We start from the raw sequence: 20,261 nt of genomic DNA on the forward strand, positions 1-20,261 counted from the left end.
AGGAGCTCGCGCGGCCGGGTCCACCACGTCTGCTGGCTGCAGGTCTGAGCGGCGGGCCAGCAGCGGCTCCTCCGACCGCTCCGGGGTGAAGACGAGGCCGAGTTACTCCCCATGGTTTCCCAGGAGCTGCCCACCCACCCCTTAGGGCACGACCAGCGAGCCCGGCGGGAAAGCCAAGATTTTGCAAGAATGGGGTTCAAGGGTGTGAGAAGGACAGTGTTGACAGCTGAGGAAACGGTTTATCTTTTCCCAAGATGTGACAAGTTGCAACGTCGACGAAGCTTGGCGGTGAGAAGAAACCTGCTTTTGACAATTTCCCTAGAGATGTGGGTGTGAATCCTTTTTGCCTCTGAGGTCCGTGGGGAGGGACGAGGCCGGGCGCGGCCTCAGCTCCACTCTCCACAGCGCCGCGCCGGAGGCAGGACGCTCCTGACCGCCCCGAAGAGCGTAATGGGCTGTATGGAACGGAGCCTGCGCCTCCTTGCTGGGAAGTGGCTGCGGTCCCAGGCCTTGGCTGGGTGTCGCTGGTCACCCGCTCTACCTCCCCGGTGTGATGAGTGCGGTTTCCCGCCTCTGCGCTTGGCCGCCGCACGTCACTGCTCCTGGGCCTGTGCGCCCCGGGGCCTCCTTCCGAGCCGGGCCCCTCCGGCTGGGTCGGGCCTGAAACAACGGTCGAGGCTTCTCGGGTTGTCCTTTCCTGGCAAAGGAGCTTTGCATCCCTTCTTTCCCAGTGTGGATAACCGACCTAATGCTTTTACTTTTTACAAATGCTTAAAAGTGTTGCTACATTTTGGATTGAATGGTAAATCAAGTAAAGGGATGTCGAAGTTTCGCCTCGGCCGTACCCCCCACGGGTGCCGGTCGGGGTGGGGGCCTTTGTCTCTCCTGGCTGAGGTCGGGAGGCGACCTGCCCACCTGGCGTCTGGAGCGGAAACCACGGGTCACACTGACAACTGGATGTTGACCGCGCATCACGAATGTCTCTGTCGCTGGCTCTCTTGTTCTCTGTGTGTAAGTCTGCCATTGCTTCCTGTTTCTGGGATGTTTGAGACTTCGCACACCACCTTCATGGCTCTGTCCACCTGACATGACTCTGGAGCTACTAGGATTCCTTTAAAACTTCTGGTCATCTGCTTTGAGAACTGACCGTTCTCAGCCGGTCGTGGGCGCTGTCGGAGTTGGGGACCCTGGCTGGGAGGAGCAGCTCTTTGCTTCTTGACCTCCTGCTTCCTAGGGCAGCTGTGCACACTGACCACGGGGCTGCCGACAGGTAGGTCAGAGGCCCTGCCACGTCCAGTGCTCATGCTTCTGGAGACATCTGCCGGTGCCTTCTTTTCTTTTCCTTTGCCAACAATCTGATTAACCAAGTTCTCCGGAACTAGGACTTACCTCCTCCTTTTTGTAAGGTCTGTTGTATGCTGTCAAATGTTTGACTTCAACGGTTGATAACAACCTTTCCGTAGGGCACATTTGTCCACTTGCTGACCCATTCTCCCCAGTGGAGTCCCAGGAGGAGGGTGGCCTGTTGGTGGCCTTGGGGTGTGCCCTGTGGGGAACTGCTAAGTGTTGTTTGATTTATGACCTTGACATAATAGATAGGCTTATGATTTTTTAAATTTAAAGATATTAAGATTTAATTCACTAAAATTTGTTCTAAGGGGTTATTTACACTTTTATACTTTTTTAGATATCCATATTTAACAGCTTGCAGTTTAATGCCTAAGATTCCCCTGAAAATAGCGAATAAGATTGTGCATTTAGGAATGAGCAAAAATTTAAAAAACCCTAAACAAAATTAAAAGCTTGCTTTTTTATGGCTGGGTAATATTCCATTGTACAGATATACCATAGTTTGTTTATCCATTCATCAGTTGATGGACATTTGGGTTGTCTCTGCTTTGGATTTTATTAATAGTCCTGCTGTGAACATTCATATATAAGTTTTCATGGGACATATATTTTCATTTCTCTTAGGTATATACATATTATTGATAACTTTTTGAGGAACTGCCAATCTGTTTTCCAAAGTGGCTACGTCAGTTTACCTTCTCACCAAGTGTGTGAAAGTTCCAGTTTCTCCCATCCTCACCAGTGCTTGCTATTACCTATCTTTTTGGTTATAAGCCATTCTATTTGGTGTGAAGTTGTATGTCATTGTGGTTTTGATTTGCCAGTCCTCGATGGCTAATGATGGTGAGCATTTTTTCATGTGCTCATTTGGCTGTTTGTATATCTGTTTTAGAGAAATGTTTACTCAGAAACTTTACTCATTTTTAAGTCAAGTTGTCTTTCTATTATTGAGACCTAAGAAATTTTTATATATGCTGAGTACAAGTCTCTTATCAGATATATGGTTTGCAGGTATTTTCTCTCTTTGTGGGTTATCTGTTTACTTGATGGTGTCCTTTGAAGCATTAAAGTTTTTACCGCTGATTATGTCTAATTTATCTATTTTTTTGGTCCCTTTTTCTTTTTGTCTTGCATCTCAGAAGTTATTCTTATATATTCCTTCTAAGAATTTTTATAGTTTTAGCTCTTACGTTTAGTTCTATGATCTATTTGGAGTTAACTTTTGTGTATTGTGTGAGGAAGGGGTTTGATTTCATTTTTTTGCATGTAGATATGCAGTTGTCCCAGCTCCATTTGTTGAAAGACTATTCTTTTCCCACTAAATTGTCTTGGCCCCCTTGGTGAAATTCAATTGACTATAAATGTAAGGGTTTATTTCTGAATTATCAATTCAATTCCATTGATCTGTATGTCTATCCTTATGCCAGGATCACACTGTTTTGATTACTGTGGCTGTATATTAAGGTTTGAAATTAGACTCTCCTTCCTAAATTAGGATATCTCCGATAGTTTGTGTCATGTGACCCTTGATACAGGGACTGGTTGTAACTGCTAGTGTCTATCCATATATCAAATATTAGTATAGTTTATTTGCTTTCTTGTATTTTTTTTAAATTAAATATGAGTAGAAACTCCTATTTTCTTTTGCATCCCACTGGATTGGTGTGTACTTTTCACTTTGGAGACCACTGCTCTTAGGTACCATATTTGGGTTCTATTCTGTACTATACCAGTCTTTAGCCAAATGTCCTCAACCAAGGGCTCCCCCCTACTTCAAGGCCCTAAGGTAGTATTGAATTACTTGTACACACCCAGTAACATCTCCAGGAGAGCAGACTTTCTCTGAAACTTCATCCCATTCACCCTGTTCTATGATTCTAATTTGGTAAAGTAATTATTCCAATACATTGGTGAGTTAAAAACACAATACTAGAGGATATCTTAATGACCTAGAGTTGTTGATGGGTTTACCAAAGGGTTTTAGACACAATGTGAAGAAGAACAAGAAATTTAAATTATGTAAAAAAAAAAGATGTAGATTTACCAGCTCAAATAATTTAGAGAGTCAGATTTGTCCCTCTAATCTTAGACTAGAAACAGTTATATTTCTATGATATAAGCTGTACATTCTTCAAACTCAGCATTTAATGAGCTCCTGTTGTGTTCCAGTCTCTAGGTTTGGGACTGGGCGTGTAACAATCCAGTTGGAGTATCTGTTCGCAGGTAGCTTGTATATCTAGTAGTGTCTTTTTGTCCAAGTCTGAATTAATATCTTTTCTTGTTTGTTATAAATACACACACACCACCTTAGCATATTTAACCACTTAAAATATTGATATTACAGTAAGTATAACATTTCAAAATAACTTTTAGAATAAATTGAAATGTATGCTTATCAGACAATTTGGAAAATACAGGTCAGCCAAAAATAAGAAAATAGCAATCAATCATATTATCAGTATTTAGAAATAATTGTTGTTAAATGTCTTTATGTTTCTTTAGATATTTTCTTAAGGTTTGCACATTTAAATTTGTGTTTTCTTCTATTCCAAATCCTCATTTTAAGTTCCCAGTTTACCTTCTTCTGAACCAATCTCTCAGTCCCTTCAGTATCCTTGTTTTCTCACTGAGATGAATTTAATGATAATACGTTGAAATTCTAAAGCCAAAATATACTTAATTGTGCATGTTATTGTATTCATTTATCTCTTAGTGAAAGTTGGTACAAATTGATGGATATCTTATGAATATATGACCTAAAAGTAAATTAGCGTACTTGAACTTAGTAAAAAAAATTTCATACTTATATTTATTTCTTTTCTCATCTACTCTTACTTTTTCTTTAGTTCTTTTTATCTCTCACTCATTCTTTTTATATTTTCCAATGAGTCGTTTCCTCTCTACAAAAACTTAGTCTTTTCAATAAAACCATTTTGCATAATAAAATTGGTTTTTATATGTGCCAGTTTAATAAACATTTAAAATTTACTTTAAATGTATTTGTTTACAGAGAAAATAATAAAGATTATAAAAATGAGCATTCATAATGTCCAGCTTAAGAAATAAAATGTAATATATACAGTTGAAGTTTCCTGTATATCTCTTTCCTATTTTATCCCCCTCCCATTCCTTTGCTTCTGAATTTGCTTTTTATTTTTCCTATACATTTCTTTATATTTTTATTACATTCATATAGGTACATAAACAATATATAATATTCACTTGCATATTTTTAAAGTTAAATAATTGTCTTCATGTACATGCTTGATTTTTTTCATTCACCATTTTTACTGTAGCTTTACTGTCCATCTTCACTTTTACTAAATATTAGTGGATTGTTCTTTAAAGTGGTTATAACAAAGGTTTCGCTTGCTCTGTATTTTCACTGATGCTTGATATTATCAGACTTTTAAATTTTTGATCAATCTGATGAGTATAAAATGCTATCCCATGTTGGTTTTGATTTGCATTTTCTTGATTACCAGTGAGATTGTTTGCATTCATATATTTGTTGGCTTATTGAAATATTTCATTATCTGGGAATTTCCTACTTATATTTTATGTTCATTTTTCTGTTCCTATTTATTTTTAGGAGTTATGTATGTAATGTAGACATTAAACATTGCTTTATGCTATGTTTTGCAAATATTTATTCCCAATTTCTGGCTCATATTTTTCTGGCTTATGATGAATAGGAATATTTGAATTCATTTCCTTCCCCAAGTTTAGAATGACATTCTCCACATTTTTTCCTAAGATTTTTTAAATAGTACATTTTACCTTTCAATTTTTAATCCACTTTCCATTGCTTTGTGCTTGTATTATTGGGTAGGTATCTAAATTTATTGTTCTCCTAATGGATAACTGGTTTTCCCTGCATCATTTATTGACATTCCTTGTTTACCTGCTACTCTGTAGGTCATCTCTGTTACATATCGAGTTTCCATATACTCATGGCTCTGCTTCTGGGCTCTCTGTTCTGTTGTATTAATCTATTCTTGTGCTAATGCTGTATTGTCTTCAATAATTTTGCTTTTAGTTTGTATAGATATCTAGTTAGGCCTATCTCCCCTGCTTATTCTTTATTTTCAGAGTTCACTTAGCTGTTCTCTGCCTTTGCTTTCCTGTAAAAAATTTAGAATCAGCTGAATCATTTCAGAAATTATAGATTAATTTGGGAAGAGCTATTATCTTTATGATATTGATTCTTTCTATCAAGAATACAGTGTAACTTTTCATCTACTTACTTTACATCTCTGACTGTAATGTGGTCAGTGTACATGATCTGTATGATGGTAATTCCTCTTTTCTTCAGTAAAATACATACAACAAAAAATTTACCATTTTAACCATTTTTAAGTGTACAGTTCAGTGGCATTAAGTACATTCACATTGTTGTGCAACCACCACCACCATCCATTCCCAGAACTTTTTCATCTTCCCAGATTAAAACTCTGTGCCCATTGAACAATAACTCTCCATTTCCCTGCCTTCCAACCACATCCTACTTTCTGTCCCTATAAATTGAGTTACTCTAGATGTGTCATATAAGTGGAATCACATGGTATTTGTCCTTTGTGACTGGCTTATTTCACTTAGCATAATGTCTTCAAGGTTTATCCATGTAACACATGTCAGAATTGTCTTCCTGTTTAAGGCTGAATAATATTCTATTGTAATATTAACTCTTTACAGTTTATTTACACTTGCTTTGTTGTATTGATCAATTTTGTAATTGTTACGTTTGTGCTTAAAAGGATATATGTTCATTGGCTACAAAATTCAATATATCTCCAAGCCAGTGAACTGTTGTTATTTAAATCATCTGTAACCTCAATCATTTTGTTGTAATTTGTTATAACCTCCTTCCATGATTGGATTTTTTCAATTTCTCTTTATACTTCTGCCAATTTATGTGGTATACATTTTTTGTTGTTGTCAGTTAAACTTTTGTATTATTTTACGTGTGCTCTTATATGGTCGCTAATATTTTTAGTTAAACTTTTGTATTATTTTATATGTGCCCTTACGGTCGCTAATATTTTCCCCCTAAAGTCTATTTTGTCTGTTTTGAACATGGCTGCACAAGGCTTTTACTTCTTCTTCTTTTTTTTTTTTGGTTAGTATTTTCCTTATATGTCTTCAGAGAACCTTTTTATTCAATCTTGCTCTGCCTAAGAATATAGCCTTTCTATTTTTAAAATTCAGTTTGACTGTCTCCATCTTTTAACTGGTAAATTGAGTACATTCACATCAACTGTATTTAGTGACATACAGGGATTTGTTTCTAACATCTTATTTTGTGAATTATATTGGTTCAGTTTTTTCAATGCTTCATTCTTTTCTCCATTTATTTTTAGATTAATTGCTTCTTGATTTTGCTTTTTTTCAAAATTTTTTGTCCACTTTAAAGTTATGCACATTATTTCTAATTATTTAATAGCTGCTTTTAAGTTATTAACACGCATGTTTAGCTTCAAGAAGTCTAAAATTAACCAATATTTCCACACCCATCCTGAATAACACAAAGACTTTAGAACGTGTAAATTCCCACTAGCCCTTGGCATCTTGCAAGATAACCTCCAGGGATATTTATGATTCTAATTTTCTGTAAAAGCAAGACTTCTGAAATTCAAAACACTGTGAGCTAGAAAGAAATTCAATTTTCTCATAACGTCAAACAAGGAGGAACGTGTATTCTTTAAAGAAATGGCTTTAGAAATAGAATTTTAATATTTTTTTCTAATTATTTTCCCAGGATCTTTTTTTCTTTTACTTTTAGGTCATATCTTTTATTAAACTAGTTCAAATGATGCTGATTATTTCAAAGATAAAACCCTGTCAGTTTTTATTTCTCTATTTGCTCTTGCTGAAGTTGCATGATGATATTGATTATAGCACACAATGAGTAACCACCCACATGTCTGGAAGCAAATGTAACATCCAGAACAAACCCAGAAGCCATAAAATAGGTCCCTGAGCAGTGGCAACAAGAAAGCAAAAGAAAACCAAACCAAACCAAAAAAAAATCACTGCTATTACAAAAGAATAGGTCCTTGAAGTCTCCTCAGCCCAGGGACTTTATCACCACAAAATCTCCATTAGCAAGCTAACCCTAAATAGATTCATTACTCTAAGCGAGAACGTTGTGTTTGTCATACAGAGAACTTCAAGCCTACTCACTTTCCAAATAGATGGCAATGTCTATTCTCCACAACTTAGAAAGGCCCAGGCCTCAATGACATTAATGTCTTACTTACATCATTGAAGAATTTATAAAATAGGTGCATAGTAACTCTTCTGTGAAAGTAATTTGCAGCTTTTATCAGTGCAAGAGGACAGATGATATTCAGGCACAGCGGCCTTAGACCACTTCATATAAGAAAAGATTCTTACACATCTGACTAACCTGAGAGAATTTCCCTGAGAGAAAGTCCCCAATCAAGTCACCTGAAAAAAGAAAGACTAATGTGTGCGTAAGAAACAGACTCAATATAGTATATTTAAAAGATATTTTAATCAAAAATACTTTTTCAAGGGGAGGGCATGTTTATTATTCACTGAATGGGCATCACACATTTTCCAATGGGGCTCAACAGATGAAAGGTCAATTTGGGTATCCATTTAATTTTTAATAACGCTAGGTTCTGAACTGTTTGCCATTTTATTTTTCTGACAATGCAAGAGGGGAACGTACTTTATGACTTACTTAGAAGTACAGAAAAGAACCATGGACAAACTGATCTTTCATTAAAATTGTTAATAGAAAATAAAAGATTTAATGAAGCATTTCAATCGTTTCCAGCTACAACACAAAAATATCTCAATTTTCAACTTCAAGAAGGAAGCTTTTGATTGGTGAAGAGTAATATCCATCTGAAATGAAAGTGGCCTACCATTTTGTGATACTTTGGTGACTAATATGCACCATGTTAATGTGTGGCTTACTAGATCATCAAGAACATTAAAAGCTATACTTCATTTGTAAAAGGATATAATTGTAGTCAATTCTTTTGAAAGCGAATAAACGTTTCTCTCTTCTGTAGTCCTTTTTTGGCAGAAGATTCAAAAATATTTGACCCATGGCTGCTCTTAGGCCCAGTGATTTTTGAATCTAATGAAGTGTTTGAAAGGTTCAACTGTTTATTTTAAATAACATTCACCATTTTTCTTAATTAAGGTTTAATATAGGTGATATGCAGAAAGTTTGGAAAGCACATAAAATCACAAAGGAAAAATAATCCTCAGATCGCTCATTTCCCTCATTATTTCTTGGCTCCAGCACTAAATAATTTCAGACTATTGTCCTTTGATAATTGTTTTGTCTGGGCTCTATCTTCTTGTATTTTTCACTAATCATTCCTTGGTTCTTTTATGTTGTGATTGCTTATAATAATCTTTCTTGTTTTATCCTTACAGTGAGATCTTAGGATGACTATGTATCACCTTTCTATTCATTTAGTTATTCAACCTAATATTTATTAACACCTACTATTTGTGAAACACTGCATGAGAATATGAGCCAATAGGCAAAGCTTGTATCTTCATGGAACTTACTAACCAGGGATAAAGTGCTTGAATTTTGGGTATCAACCTATGCTTGATTCACTTTCCTATCTATACAGCCCCATGTGGGATCTGTTTCCTTCTGCATGCACAATACATATTGGATGGACACTTATATGAGAGAAATACATAATTATTATTGAACAAGTAGTTACTTGTCTCTTACCTATATTGCCAAATTCCTGATGGTAGTGATTGTATAAGTAGGATTTTGGTTGCCTGCTTGTGAAGTTCTGTATTAAGATGTAACATTTGTATCATGCTTATGAGTTGGCAAACGGTTATTCCATTATCTCAAAGGGTTCCAGTGAAGCCCAAGTAAAGCAATAAATATACTTTATTAAAAAAGAAGTAAGGTGATGGTGTTATTTACATGGAACTCTTATAGTATTGAGTATTCATTCAGAGATAAAACGTTTAGTAACCTCAGTCATCGAAAACGTGGTTATGTTATTAGAAAAAAAAATGACATTTAACTTCCAAATATCTGTTACATATTCTTAATGCACAAATAATTATTTAGCTTTGAGAAAGCATAAGAAAAATATAAAATTCAGCATAAAATAAGTTCACAGATGAGTTAAATCCAGTCCCTGGTTCAAAAAGCTTTTGATATGATACATACAAAAATAATTTTACACACACCACACAAGGTATCTGGAGGTTCCCCCACTCTTCCCGTGGCTAATTCAGTGTATCCTTCACTTTTCAAATTGAACATGACTTTCTTAGATGGAAGTTCCCTCAACTTTTACATCAGATTCTTCTTTACGCTTTTTCATGGCACTCTGCATTTTTCCTGTACAACACTCATTATATTTATAATTCCATTATATTTAGAAATATTTAGTATCTGTCTCCTCACTAGACAATAAAAATAAAAAAGGCTCAACATGCCAGCAAAGTGTGTGGCACAGAGTATGAGCTCAATATGTAGGTATTGCATGCAATAACTCTAATATATAAAAGATGATGGCAGAAAAAGGAGAGAGAAAAACAAAATGTGGTGGGAATGTAATGGAAATGGAAAGCACATTTAATGTGGGAACTTAAAAAGTTTCTATATAAAATTTTAAATGGATCTTAGAAGATGTATATGAATGCTGAGTATGAAGCTTCATAGACCCACCTAGAGGGGATGATATAGAAAAGATGGTGGAAGCATGAAAGATCAGGGCCAACATATCCATTAGACACAGTAGACACTGTGCCCAAAACCCATGAGACCTTAAGGGGCCCACAAAATGTTTTAAATTTCAATATTTTAATCAGAAGAAAAAATGAATTATAATAATGAATGCAATGTATGCCAATGTAAGCATAAACTTTAATTTTTAATATTATTTTTATGGAGGAAGGGGCCCAAAAAGGCAGAAGTGCCCAGCTCCCATTAAAGTCATAATGCAGGACCTACCCGGTGGCACAGCGGTTAAGTGCGCACTTGCCACTTCGGCGGCCCAGGGTTCGCTGGTTCGGATCCCGGGTACGGAGATGGCACCGCTTGGCACGCCATGTGGTGGTAGGCATCCCACTTATAAAGTAGAGGAAGATGGGCACCGAGGTTAGCTCAGGGCCAGTCTTCCTCAGCGAAAAGAGGAGGATTGGCAGCAGTTATCTCAGGGCTAATATTCCTCAAATAAAAAAGAAAAGTCATAATGCAGCCCTGGGGATATTTGTTATATAGTAGATAGGATTTCAGCTAGAACCTGGAAAAGGAATAGAGGATCTAACATTGAAAATACAGGTTGACCTTAGGTCAAGAGGAGCCCAAATGACAAGCTGGGGAGGTTCTTCAAACTTCAGTTTACCTGCAGAGACTTTTGTGTCAACTTTCTGCTTACATTGGGGCTTTAGGAAGAGAATTCTTGCAGGAAGGGATAGGATGGATTGGTCTTAGAAGGGGGCAATCAATCAAGGGCCTTTTGCATTAGTTTATATGAGGGTTAAAGAGGAGACTACAGTAGGTAGAGAGAGAAGGGATGGATATTACAAACATTCAGGTATATATTTACCAGTGTGTTTTAGATCATATGCAGAAAAACTCCTTTTTCCCATAGAAAATTCCCAAAGTCATAGTTTACATTTGCATTCCCTCTGATTGTAAGTTCCATGAGAGGAGAGACCATGTCAGCCTCACTGCTGTAACCTCAGGGCATTAAACATGGAGACACTCAAGAAATCAAGAGAGTAGACTCTTGCAGAAGTGTTAAAACTGTTATAACTAGAACTAGATCCTGACCAAGCTGTCCTAATCATCAAAGCAAATGCTCAAAGCCTGACTATGTGAAGATGCCTCCCAACTGATTGATGGTTCGATTATTCTGCAGAGCAAAACGGAAGTAACAACACACATTAATTATAACTTATTTTAAAATTAATTTTAAATAATTCTTAATTTTTTTCTAGATTGGGAAATTGTGCCTATGGTCTGTAACTGAATATATATTCATAATGATAGCTCGTATGTTTATATGCAGCATTAACCATGTTTGTTGAGAACATGGAAAAGGAAAGAAACATAAAAAGAAGTACAAAGGTTATGAATTCCCTGATGTTGAAGAGAGAGGAAATATTCACTGTGTAATATCGATAGCTAAATTAGCTGCCTATCTGTGTTTGAGAGATTGTGGTCGGAGACAGAGAAATGACTAAGTGAATCTTCCAGGAGCTTCCAAACTCTGGCTGTTTGATTTGATAACTTGAGAAGTATAATGAATGATAATGTTGTTAAATCACTGAGATTATATTTAATACTCTATAAAGAAACTTAAAATTTTTATGGTATTGGGATTATACCATACAATTTAGGAAAAATTCGTTGTTCCATACCATTATATGAAGTCTGAAAGATATCAAAATATAGCCATTTAGTTGGTAATTTTTAGGCTCCCATAAATTTTGTTACTAATATTATTGAAATAAATTCAAGATAGAATTTTCAGAATTGAGCCTCATTGGCAGTTTGAAAGCAGTTGAATTGTTCTCCCACTTTGTGTTGTAACGGTTCTGGGGCTGTATTCAAAACATTGGTATCAAGATAGAAAATGAGTCTAAGTCGATGTTCCTCTTGAGGTTAAAGGTCTGTTTCTTTCAGTCAGTTCAAACTGACAGGCCTCCTGCCATCACCTCCTCCTTAGCCAGGCAGACAGGCCCTGGCAGTCAGTGTGAAAACATCTGTTGAATGGATTTATTGACTGGATCTTGTTTTTTCTCTCCTTTGCTGTATTTTTTTTCTTTTTCCTTCACACCGTTTATTATGTCTCTGACCTGATGAACTTAATTTGTTGACATGTCGCTCTCAGTGTCTCCCTCAATGCTTGTCTCATGTTTCTTTCTACTGTGCTCTTTTCTTGGCAACAGCCCTTCCTGGAGCCCCAGCACACATGTGCGCTTTCGGTGCACCAAGCTCAGTTGGCTGTGGTTGGTATGGATGGATTAGAGAAACATCATCTTGGCTCCAAGACTCATTCCTCTCCTGCTGCCTCCGTTTTACCTCACCCAGCAATGGACTGCCCCCTTCAGCCTGGCTCTGCAACTGGTAGGAATCCCTAAAGACTCTCCCTAATAGGCTGACTAAATGCACCGTTCTTGTAGGATTAAGCGATTTAAATGGTCTGAATAGCTCCAATAGCTGAACGCTCTATTTTAACCCAAGGCAACCCAAATTTTATGAGATTATATTGGTCACAAGACAAACAGCACATCTGATAAATCTTGGGTTTAGTATTAATAGCCTCATAAATTGTTATCATTCACGGGCCTGGAAAACACATCAACAGGTGCATGGGTCCCTTTTGGAAACAAAAATCTCTACAACATTCTTTAGCAGTATTCCTCAATCTCCTCTTTCTAGTAGTCCTGGTCACTAGGAAATTTTTGATGCTTGACTTCATTTAACTCTAAAGAGTGTCTCTCCCTGTTTGTTTTTCTTGTTGTTTTGTTTGTTTCACTGTTTTCTTCTGACTTCCCGTACAAATGACTCATGGGAGACAATGGTGCCAAGGCAACCCTTGCTTAATTCTACATACGTTAGTTCTGTTTCCATTTGTTATGGCGCCTCTGGGTGGGCTATTTGACCAACCTCTTCCTTTGCCTACAGCTGTGTTTGATATTTCAGAGCTTGGCTCCAGAGGAAAACAAACCAGATAATTCCAAGGCCAGAAGAAGGTCAAGTCTGGAACACACACACAAAAAGAGGTGCTATTCCCTTTACAAAGGAACTGTGCCATAAATACCCACGTACCATAAATACCCATGTGGATAAATGTTCCCTTCTGTCTGCTGGGCCCCTTTCTTTTCCCCTGCTCTCAATCTGTGGCTGACCAAATGAAAGATATTATACTCCTAAGGGACTCATACTTGGGTGTAGCAAGGAGAGAATTCATATGTACCTTCCTCCAAAGGCTCTCACAGGTTATCTGATTTATTTTTGAATCAATTTTCAGGATTCAGAGTTTGTTTTTGTGGCTTCTCTGACCTCATGCAACCCTTTGTGCTTGGAAAAGTTAAAATACTTTTTCTGAAATCACATTCCTAAGCCTTGATATCATCTTTTATTTAAAAATCAATGGATGAAATGGCCAAGTTATTTAACTGTGACAGATAACTTTAATAAGCGTTCATAGGAGCTACTTTTTATAATATGTTATACTACAAGCCAACATTTCATACTAGGAGCTACAACTGGGTATATTTGGATATATTTCTTTCACCACATTAGTCACTGCCTCTGATGCCTCTCTTTCTTGGAGCATAGCAGACATGACCCCATATCCCAGATGACCCAAGACTGCAGCCCAGTGTCAGCGGAAGCCTCTTGGATCGGTCATGCCTAGTTCTATCCCTGGTCTTTAGGGCTTTTGCTCAAAGCCAGATACATGGTGTAGAGGAACACTTTTTGTAAGTAGTCATAGCAGTAGACTTACAATCCTTAAAGAATTACAATTCTTAAATCTCAATTCTTTTTCCTGAAAGTTTTTTTTGTTTGGCCATAGCTTTCAGAGAACAAGGAGTAGCAACCATCTTATCATTATGCCAATTCCATTCACTCAAAATCATGTCCTTAATTTAAAAGTGAGCTCAATTATAAAGTTTGATGGTGCTATTCCTATGTGTGCTGCTGTCTATTGTAATCCTCTTGGTTAAGAGGAGTGGCCCTTTCCTGACATGATTTGGTTTCCTCTAGTTTTATATGCTAATTCAATATAAATGAGGCACAATCTCTGAGTATTAGAAATATCCTACAACTTTGAGAAAACAGTATTGCCAAATGAAAAGGGTTTGTAGGCTTTAGCAGAATCCAGGTGAAAGGGTGGGCTGCAAACCTAATAACATAAGCATGACTTAAACATAACCTAGTCATTCAAATTAAAGACTGGGTCATTTCAGACGACCATAATGTCTGAAATTTTTCAGAGTTTATATTGTAAACACAATTAGGAGAGATTATATAAACCTGTATTTTGAAAAACATAGGATTTTGTTCTTAATAGACATTCAATAAATTTTAGTTGAATCACAAATATTAATTTGTGTAATATGTATGTACATATAATCATAAACATTTATGAATTTGCTAGTTCAAATTTGAAAACACTGAAAGTGCAGGTTACTTTGGAATTAGTGTTCTGGTTAAAGAATGACTAAGTGATTAGAAGGTTATATATTTCTGTAGAGAAAAACCTTCTTATTGTCTTATTTGACCTTAAAAATGTTGCATCCTAACACTTAAATTCTTAAAATTAAAAGGCTCAATAAAGTTTTAGAAAAATCATGCAAAATGTAATTTATGTATCTGCTAATTGCCCCTCTGCTGTCATTGGGATTAAAAATATGTTTTGGCTGGTGGCTTTCATTTAGTGCTTTTCCAAATCCAAGGAAAGTGACATGCACCTTCTTCACGTTGCTCCTCCACATATTGTTCTGGCTTTAATCCAAACTTAAATTTCCCCTGTAGCCTGCATACTCTTCTAATCCACTTGATCTCCAAATTCATTTTAGTATTTCTAATGGTCTTGATTTTAGAGGTGAACTCTGAAGGCTTTCATTTGTACTATGTTTGAAAACAATTATTTTTAAATATTACACTCCTTTCTTTTGACTTTTTAACATCTATTCGTTGTAGATACATTTAAAAAATTAAAAGTGAGATTCAAATATTTTCTTTGGGAATATTTAAGTGTTTTCAAAAGAAAGTCATGCAATCTCACACACTCAATAGTTTGTTCCACTAAAAAGTAAGGAAGAGAGACCAAATACAATGTTAATGTAGACGATTTGCTTAAATCCATTCTGTAAGAGCTACACTTTTTGGCACAACTAAAAAGTTATTTAATACTAAACTTACGTAATTTTCAAGGCACACCACTCAAATCTTTACCCTCCATGTGGATCCTCAGCAGCCAACTGGAGTAGCCACACCACCCACTTTTTGTACAGAATAAAACAATGTTCCAAGAGGAGAATGTTGTCTACGTTTAGACAGTTGTTGAAAGATGAAGTCTCGAGTCCACTTCCCGTGAGGACTTAAATGGATGAAGAAACAGAGACTAAGAAGGAGCCACCACCTGCTGGCCCTATGGAGAGCCTGGATGAAGCTATTTCTAGGATGGACAAGAAGAGCATATGATTGTGCACCTGCTGTAGTAATAATGAAGAATATGTGTTGTAAAGCAGGTTGCCACATATTCAAATGGATTTTATATTATATTGGAATATGAGTAATAATATTCAATTTTTGCAATAATATTCCATTTAAGAGGTGCTTTTCTCATCCTATTTAAAGCCAAAGTATGGTGTTTATATGAGTTCTGATGACTAAAGAAAGGGCAATGTATTTTATTTTCTGTGCCATAGTCATCTCTTCTACTCAGCCATTCCTAAGAGAGATGAGGATTGGCCATGGCTCACAACAGGGCATTGACAGTAGATGATATAATTGTTCTAGTTTATACCAAAAGGGATTTATTGAAATAAGAATTTAATGGCAAATAAGTTTGGTTGATTTTATCTTCCCTATCACCCAGTAGGGTCTTCTTTCTCCCAACGCTATGTTAGTTTACATAATCTTTGAGTAAATTCTTTTTTTGTAACATTATCTTTTTAGTCAGAGACTAATGTAAAATAGAATCATCATGCTCAAACTAAACCAACATTTGTGAGAGCCATTAAAAATAACTTGGTAACAAGAGTTTGTAAATTGATGTTTAGTAGGTGGAACATTATGATGGAAAGTGAAATACATTTGAATGTTTCAGTATGAGAAGAGCAACACTGGCCTTTTTTTCTGTTTTTTAATGAAAGATATTTTCCCAAGTCAAACTAACTCAAGTAAATCCTTGAAGTTTTAGTTTATATTATATTTTCCTTCAGGAAACCTTGCTTGGCCAGCTAAATCCAAATAAAATCTATTATGGTCTCGCCTAACAAACTGTATTTTTCCCTCAAAAATTGTAATTATTTACTTATTTTGGGGATTGTGTTTCAATGTACTCTCCATGAGTAAGAAACTGTTTTTCTGTTTCCTCTAACCCTAGCACTTAGGTTCATGGCTGGCACATTGAAGGTACTCAGTATATATGTTTACTGTATAATAAATAAATGAATTAACAAACAAATGGACAAATAAATGAAATGAGTAAAAAGACATGAATTCCATAAAATTATACCAAAAAAGGTCATTCGTATGTTAAGTGAAATTTGGGGGTAAAATTTATATTTTTATTAATTACAAAAAAATGATACTTGTTCATTGAAGGCAATTTGGTAAATCTAAACAACTGTACAGGAGAATCACTCATGATTCTATCACTTAGAGGTAACTATAAATAAATATATATTTATTTGTTTTCAGTATTTCTTTCCTCTTCCTATGTGCCTCTCTTTAACAGAGTACAGAAAAGCATTATGCATGTCTGTGTTCATGTGTGTGTCTATCTATAAGTGTATGTATGTGTGTAATTGTTTATGTGTGTACGTATATGTGTGTATGTGTGTGTTTTAAGACCTCCCAGAGTAAGTTTTGTCACTACCTTGTATCAGAATGGAGATATTAATTTCCTTTGGGTAGATAATCAATTTTGAAATTACTGTTCTCAGGTATATCTGCTTGAAATTTCTCCTGAAAAACTCATCCAAAATTTTCTCATCTAATTCTCACTGAAGATGATAAAAATAGCTATCTTATTTATTTAGGAGATTAACTGAACTTGATCACATATATCATATTTATTAACATATAACATATAGCATATATATTTATAAGTATTTATTAGTTATACATATATATGTATATGTATATGTGTATATATGTATATGTATATGTGTAAAATATATATTTTTTTTAAATTTTTAAGTACTTTTGGCTTTCCTATGCCTAAGAATGTCATCCTATTACCTTCATACATACTTGGACACAGATGACTTAATGCACACATTTTTTGTCGGAAAAGTCTGGAAATATAGTCAAATGCTCAAGCATTGGCATTGAAGAGGAGAAGGCTGAGTTTAGCATTAAAGAGAATTCTGAGGCCATCCTTCTGTGTGTTTCTTTGTGGGCAGCCTGTTCATTCTTTGTTGGAGTCTCATAGTATATTTTCTTTATCCTGTTAATTTAAAAAAACAAATCATCTTTATGTTGAGCATTTGTAGTTGCATACTCATGCATGTGTCTCTTTCTACTTATAAAAAAATTCTTCAATTATTCCTATTACTCAGTTAATCTGATTTCTTCCTCAAGAGCAATCACAATTTTGTGTTGAGCTCTCCATTGTCTCCCTATTTTCCTCTCATTGTGTACATCTCTAAGCTTGAATTCAATAGCACTGATCTGGTTTTTTGAAATGTAAATTCTTTTTTTTGTTGCCTCCAATATAGATCTTAATTTTGCTATTATTAGTTTAGTTTTCTTGTAGTCCTTATCTTATCCATCTTTCTTTTTACTCATTAATTTAGCTTGATGTCTCCTTTTAGCTTTTGACTCCTATTTTGTAGGACCAATGTCTTTTGACATTTGAAGATGCCAAAAAGTTTTCTAAAATCTTGTTTTGGTTCCTAAGTAAATCATGTTCATTGAGCTAAGTAGTAGGAATGATGTTTCCTTTACACTTTCTGTGGCATATTCTCATAGACTCTGTTTTTTTCTTTTCCTGCTCACTTATTCTTGAATGTAGAGAAATCTTTCCAGATATTTTGCCAGGAAATGTCTAGTGAATTGTGTTTGACTTCACTTTTTGCCAACTTACATGTTGGTACAATCTCCTCCTTGGCTGTCTAGTTGAATTGCAACACTTAATCCAATTCCTAGGTTCTAACAGACTTTCATATAGTGTCAGTTGGAAGGCCAAAAGTGGAATTTCTTCCACTCACTTCCTTTTTAGCTGTCTGATAGTCTGATAAGATGATTTACATGGAAAAGAAAAAAACTATAAGTCTTAGAAAATACTTCTTATTTACTCAGAGGCACAATTAAGCAAATTTTAAACAATCATTTTTGGATATTTCCTTTGCTCACTGGACAAATCAAGTTTCACACATAATTAAAAATTTTGCTATCTGGTACTTTGATTTAAGTGTTCCTGTTAAAAGATACTGTAACAAATATTACAGGTGTTAGAATGTAAAGAGTATAGTAGAAAGAAAAAATAAGGCAAGATAGCCTCAATGGATTGATTAGAATTATGGCTAGAAAGTGTAACAGTGATGTTGTGGGTATGATCTGGAGGTTATTGGATCTGATCCTTGCTTCAAAATAGCCCCTTCTATCCATTTCAGTAATTCCACCCATTTCAGATCAATTTTTGTAAAATATTTTTTTATTTTTAAGAGATTGTCTTTGACCTCCTAGCCCCATAATTTTTTCCTTCCTTTACCATACAGAGTTTTTTAAATGCACGTCCTATAACTATGTTTGTATATGCCTCACCTTTACTACTAGATAATAAATTAAATATAATAAAATGAAGTTGCTGGTACCTAGATCATAATGAGCATTCAATGACTGTTTCCTGAATCTGCATCTTTCAGGAGAGAGATCATGTTCCATGTTCTTGTATTGTACTATAGTCCTTAGTTCAGTCCTGGCCCTACATGGTGTTTAGTAAGCGTTGTTGACCAAATACCTTGGGAAGGTATGAAACCTCAGGCATTTACCAGAAAAGCAATACGAAGTTGAACGTTGAGAACTAGGAATCAGGATCAGGAGTTTTAGATCTCAAGATTCAACTTTCCTAATAGAACAAGGTGGATTCAGCCCAACAGTGTCATATGAGACTAGGTATAAACCTGAAGACATAAATGGATTCCATGGCTAAATAATGACTTAACTACATGTAATGATTAAGAAAATGGAAAGATAGTACACTACACTGAGTGCTTCAAGTCCTTATCTCTTTTAATAGAACTGAGATACCTCCAGCTTTGTTCTTTTTTCTCAGGAATCCTTTGGCTATCTGGGGTGTTTTGTTGTTCCATATAAATTTTAGGATTCTTTTCTCTATTTCTGTAAAAAATGTTGTTGGAACTTTGATAGGGATTGCGTTGAATCTATAGATTGCTTTAGGAAGTATGGACATTTTAACAATGTTAATTCTTCCAATCCAAGAGCACGGAATATCTTTCCATTTCTTTGTGTCTTCTTCGATTTATTTCAACAATGTTTTATAGTTTTTGGTGTACAGATCTTTCACCTCTTTGGTTAAGTTTATTCCTAGGTATTTTATTCTTTTTGTTGCAATTGTAAATGGGATTGTATTCTTAATTTCTCTTTCTGCTGCTTCATTGTTAGTGTATAGAAACGCAACCGATTTTTGTACATTGATTTTGTATCCCGCAACTTGACTGTATTCCTTTATTATTTCTAAAAGATTTTTAGTGGACTCTTTAGGGTTTTCTAGATATAAAATCATGTAGTCTGCAAAGAGTGACAGTTTCACTTCTTCTTTTCCAATGTGGATCCCTTCTATTTCTTTTTCTTGCCTGATTGCTCTGGCTAGGACTTCCAATACTATGTTAAATAAGAGAGGTGACAGTGGGAATCCTTGTCTGGTTCCTGTTCTTAGAGGGATAGCTTTCAGTTTTTCTCATTTGGAATGATATTTGCTGTGGGTTTGTCATATATGGCCTTTATTATGTTGAGGTATTTTCCTTCTATACCCATTTTATTTAGAGTTTTTATCATAAATAGATGCTGTATCTTGTCAAATGCTTTCTCTGCATCTATTGAGCTGATCATGTGATTTTTGTTCCTCATCTTGTTAATGTGGTGTATCACGTTGATAGATTTGCGCATGTTGAACCATCCCTGCATCCCCGGAATGAAACCCACTTGATCATGATGTATATCTTTT

General features: G+C 35.6%; 1 protein-coding gene across 1 annotated transcript in view; it reads left to right on the forward strand.

Annotated features, from left to right (window-relative positions):
* The window catches only part of HDAC9 (histone deacetylase 9), a 654,335-nt gene that overhangs the window by 408,031 nt on the left and 226,043 nt on the right, over positions 1-20,261 (forward strand). The window contains exon 13 of the mRNA XM_046668931.1: positions 12,277-12,454. Coding sequence (XP_046524887.1) covers positions 12,277-12,454 — 178 coding nt within the window. The remainder of the gene's footprint in view (positions 1-12,276; positions 12,455-20,261) is intronic.

This window comes from Equus quagga, chromosome 8 (assembly GCF_021613505.1).
Source record: "Equus quagga isolate Etosha38 chromosome 8, UCLA_HA_Equagga_1.0, whole genome shotgun sequence".
Taxonomy (NCBI): Eukaryota; Metazoa; Chordata; class Mammalia; order Perissodactyla; family Equidae; genus Equus; species Equus quagga.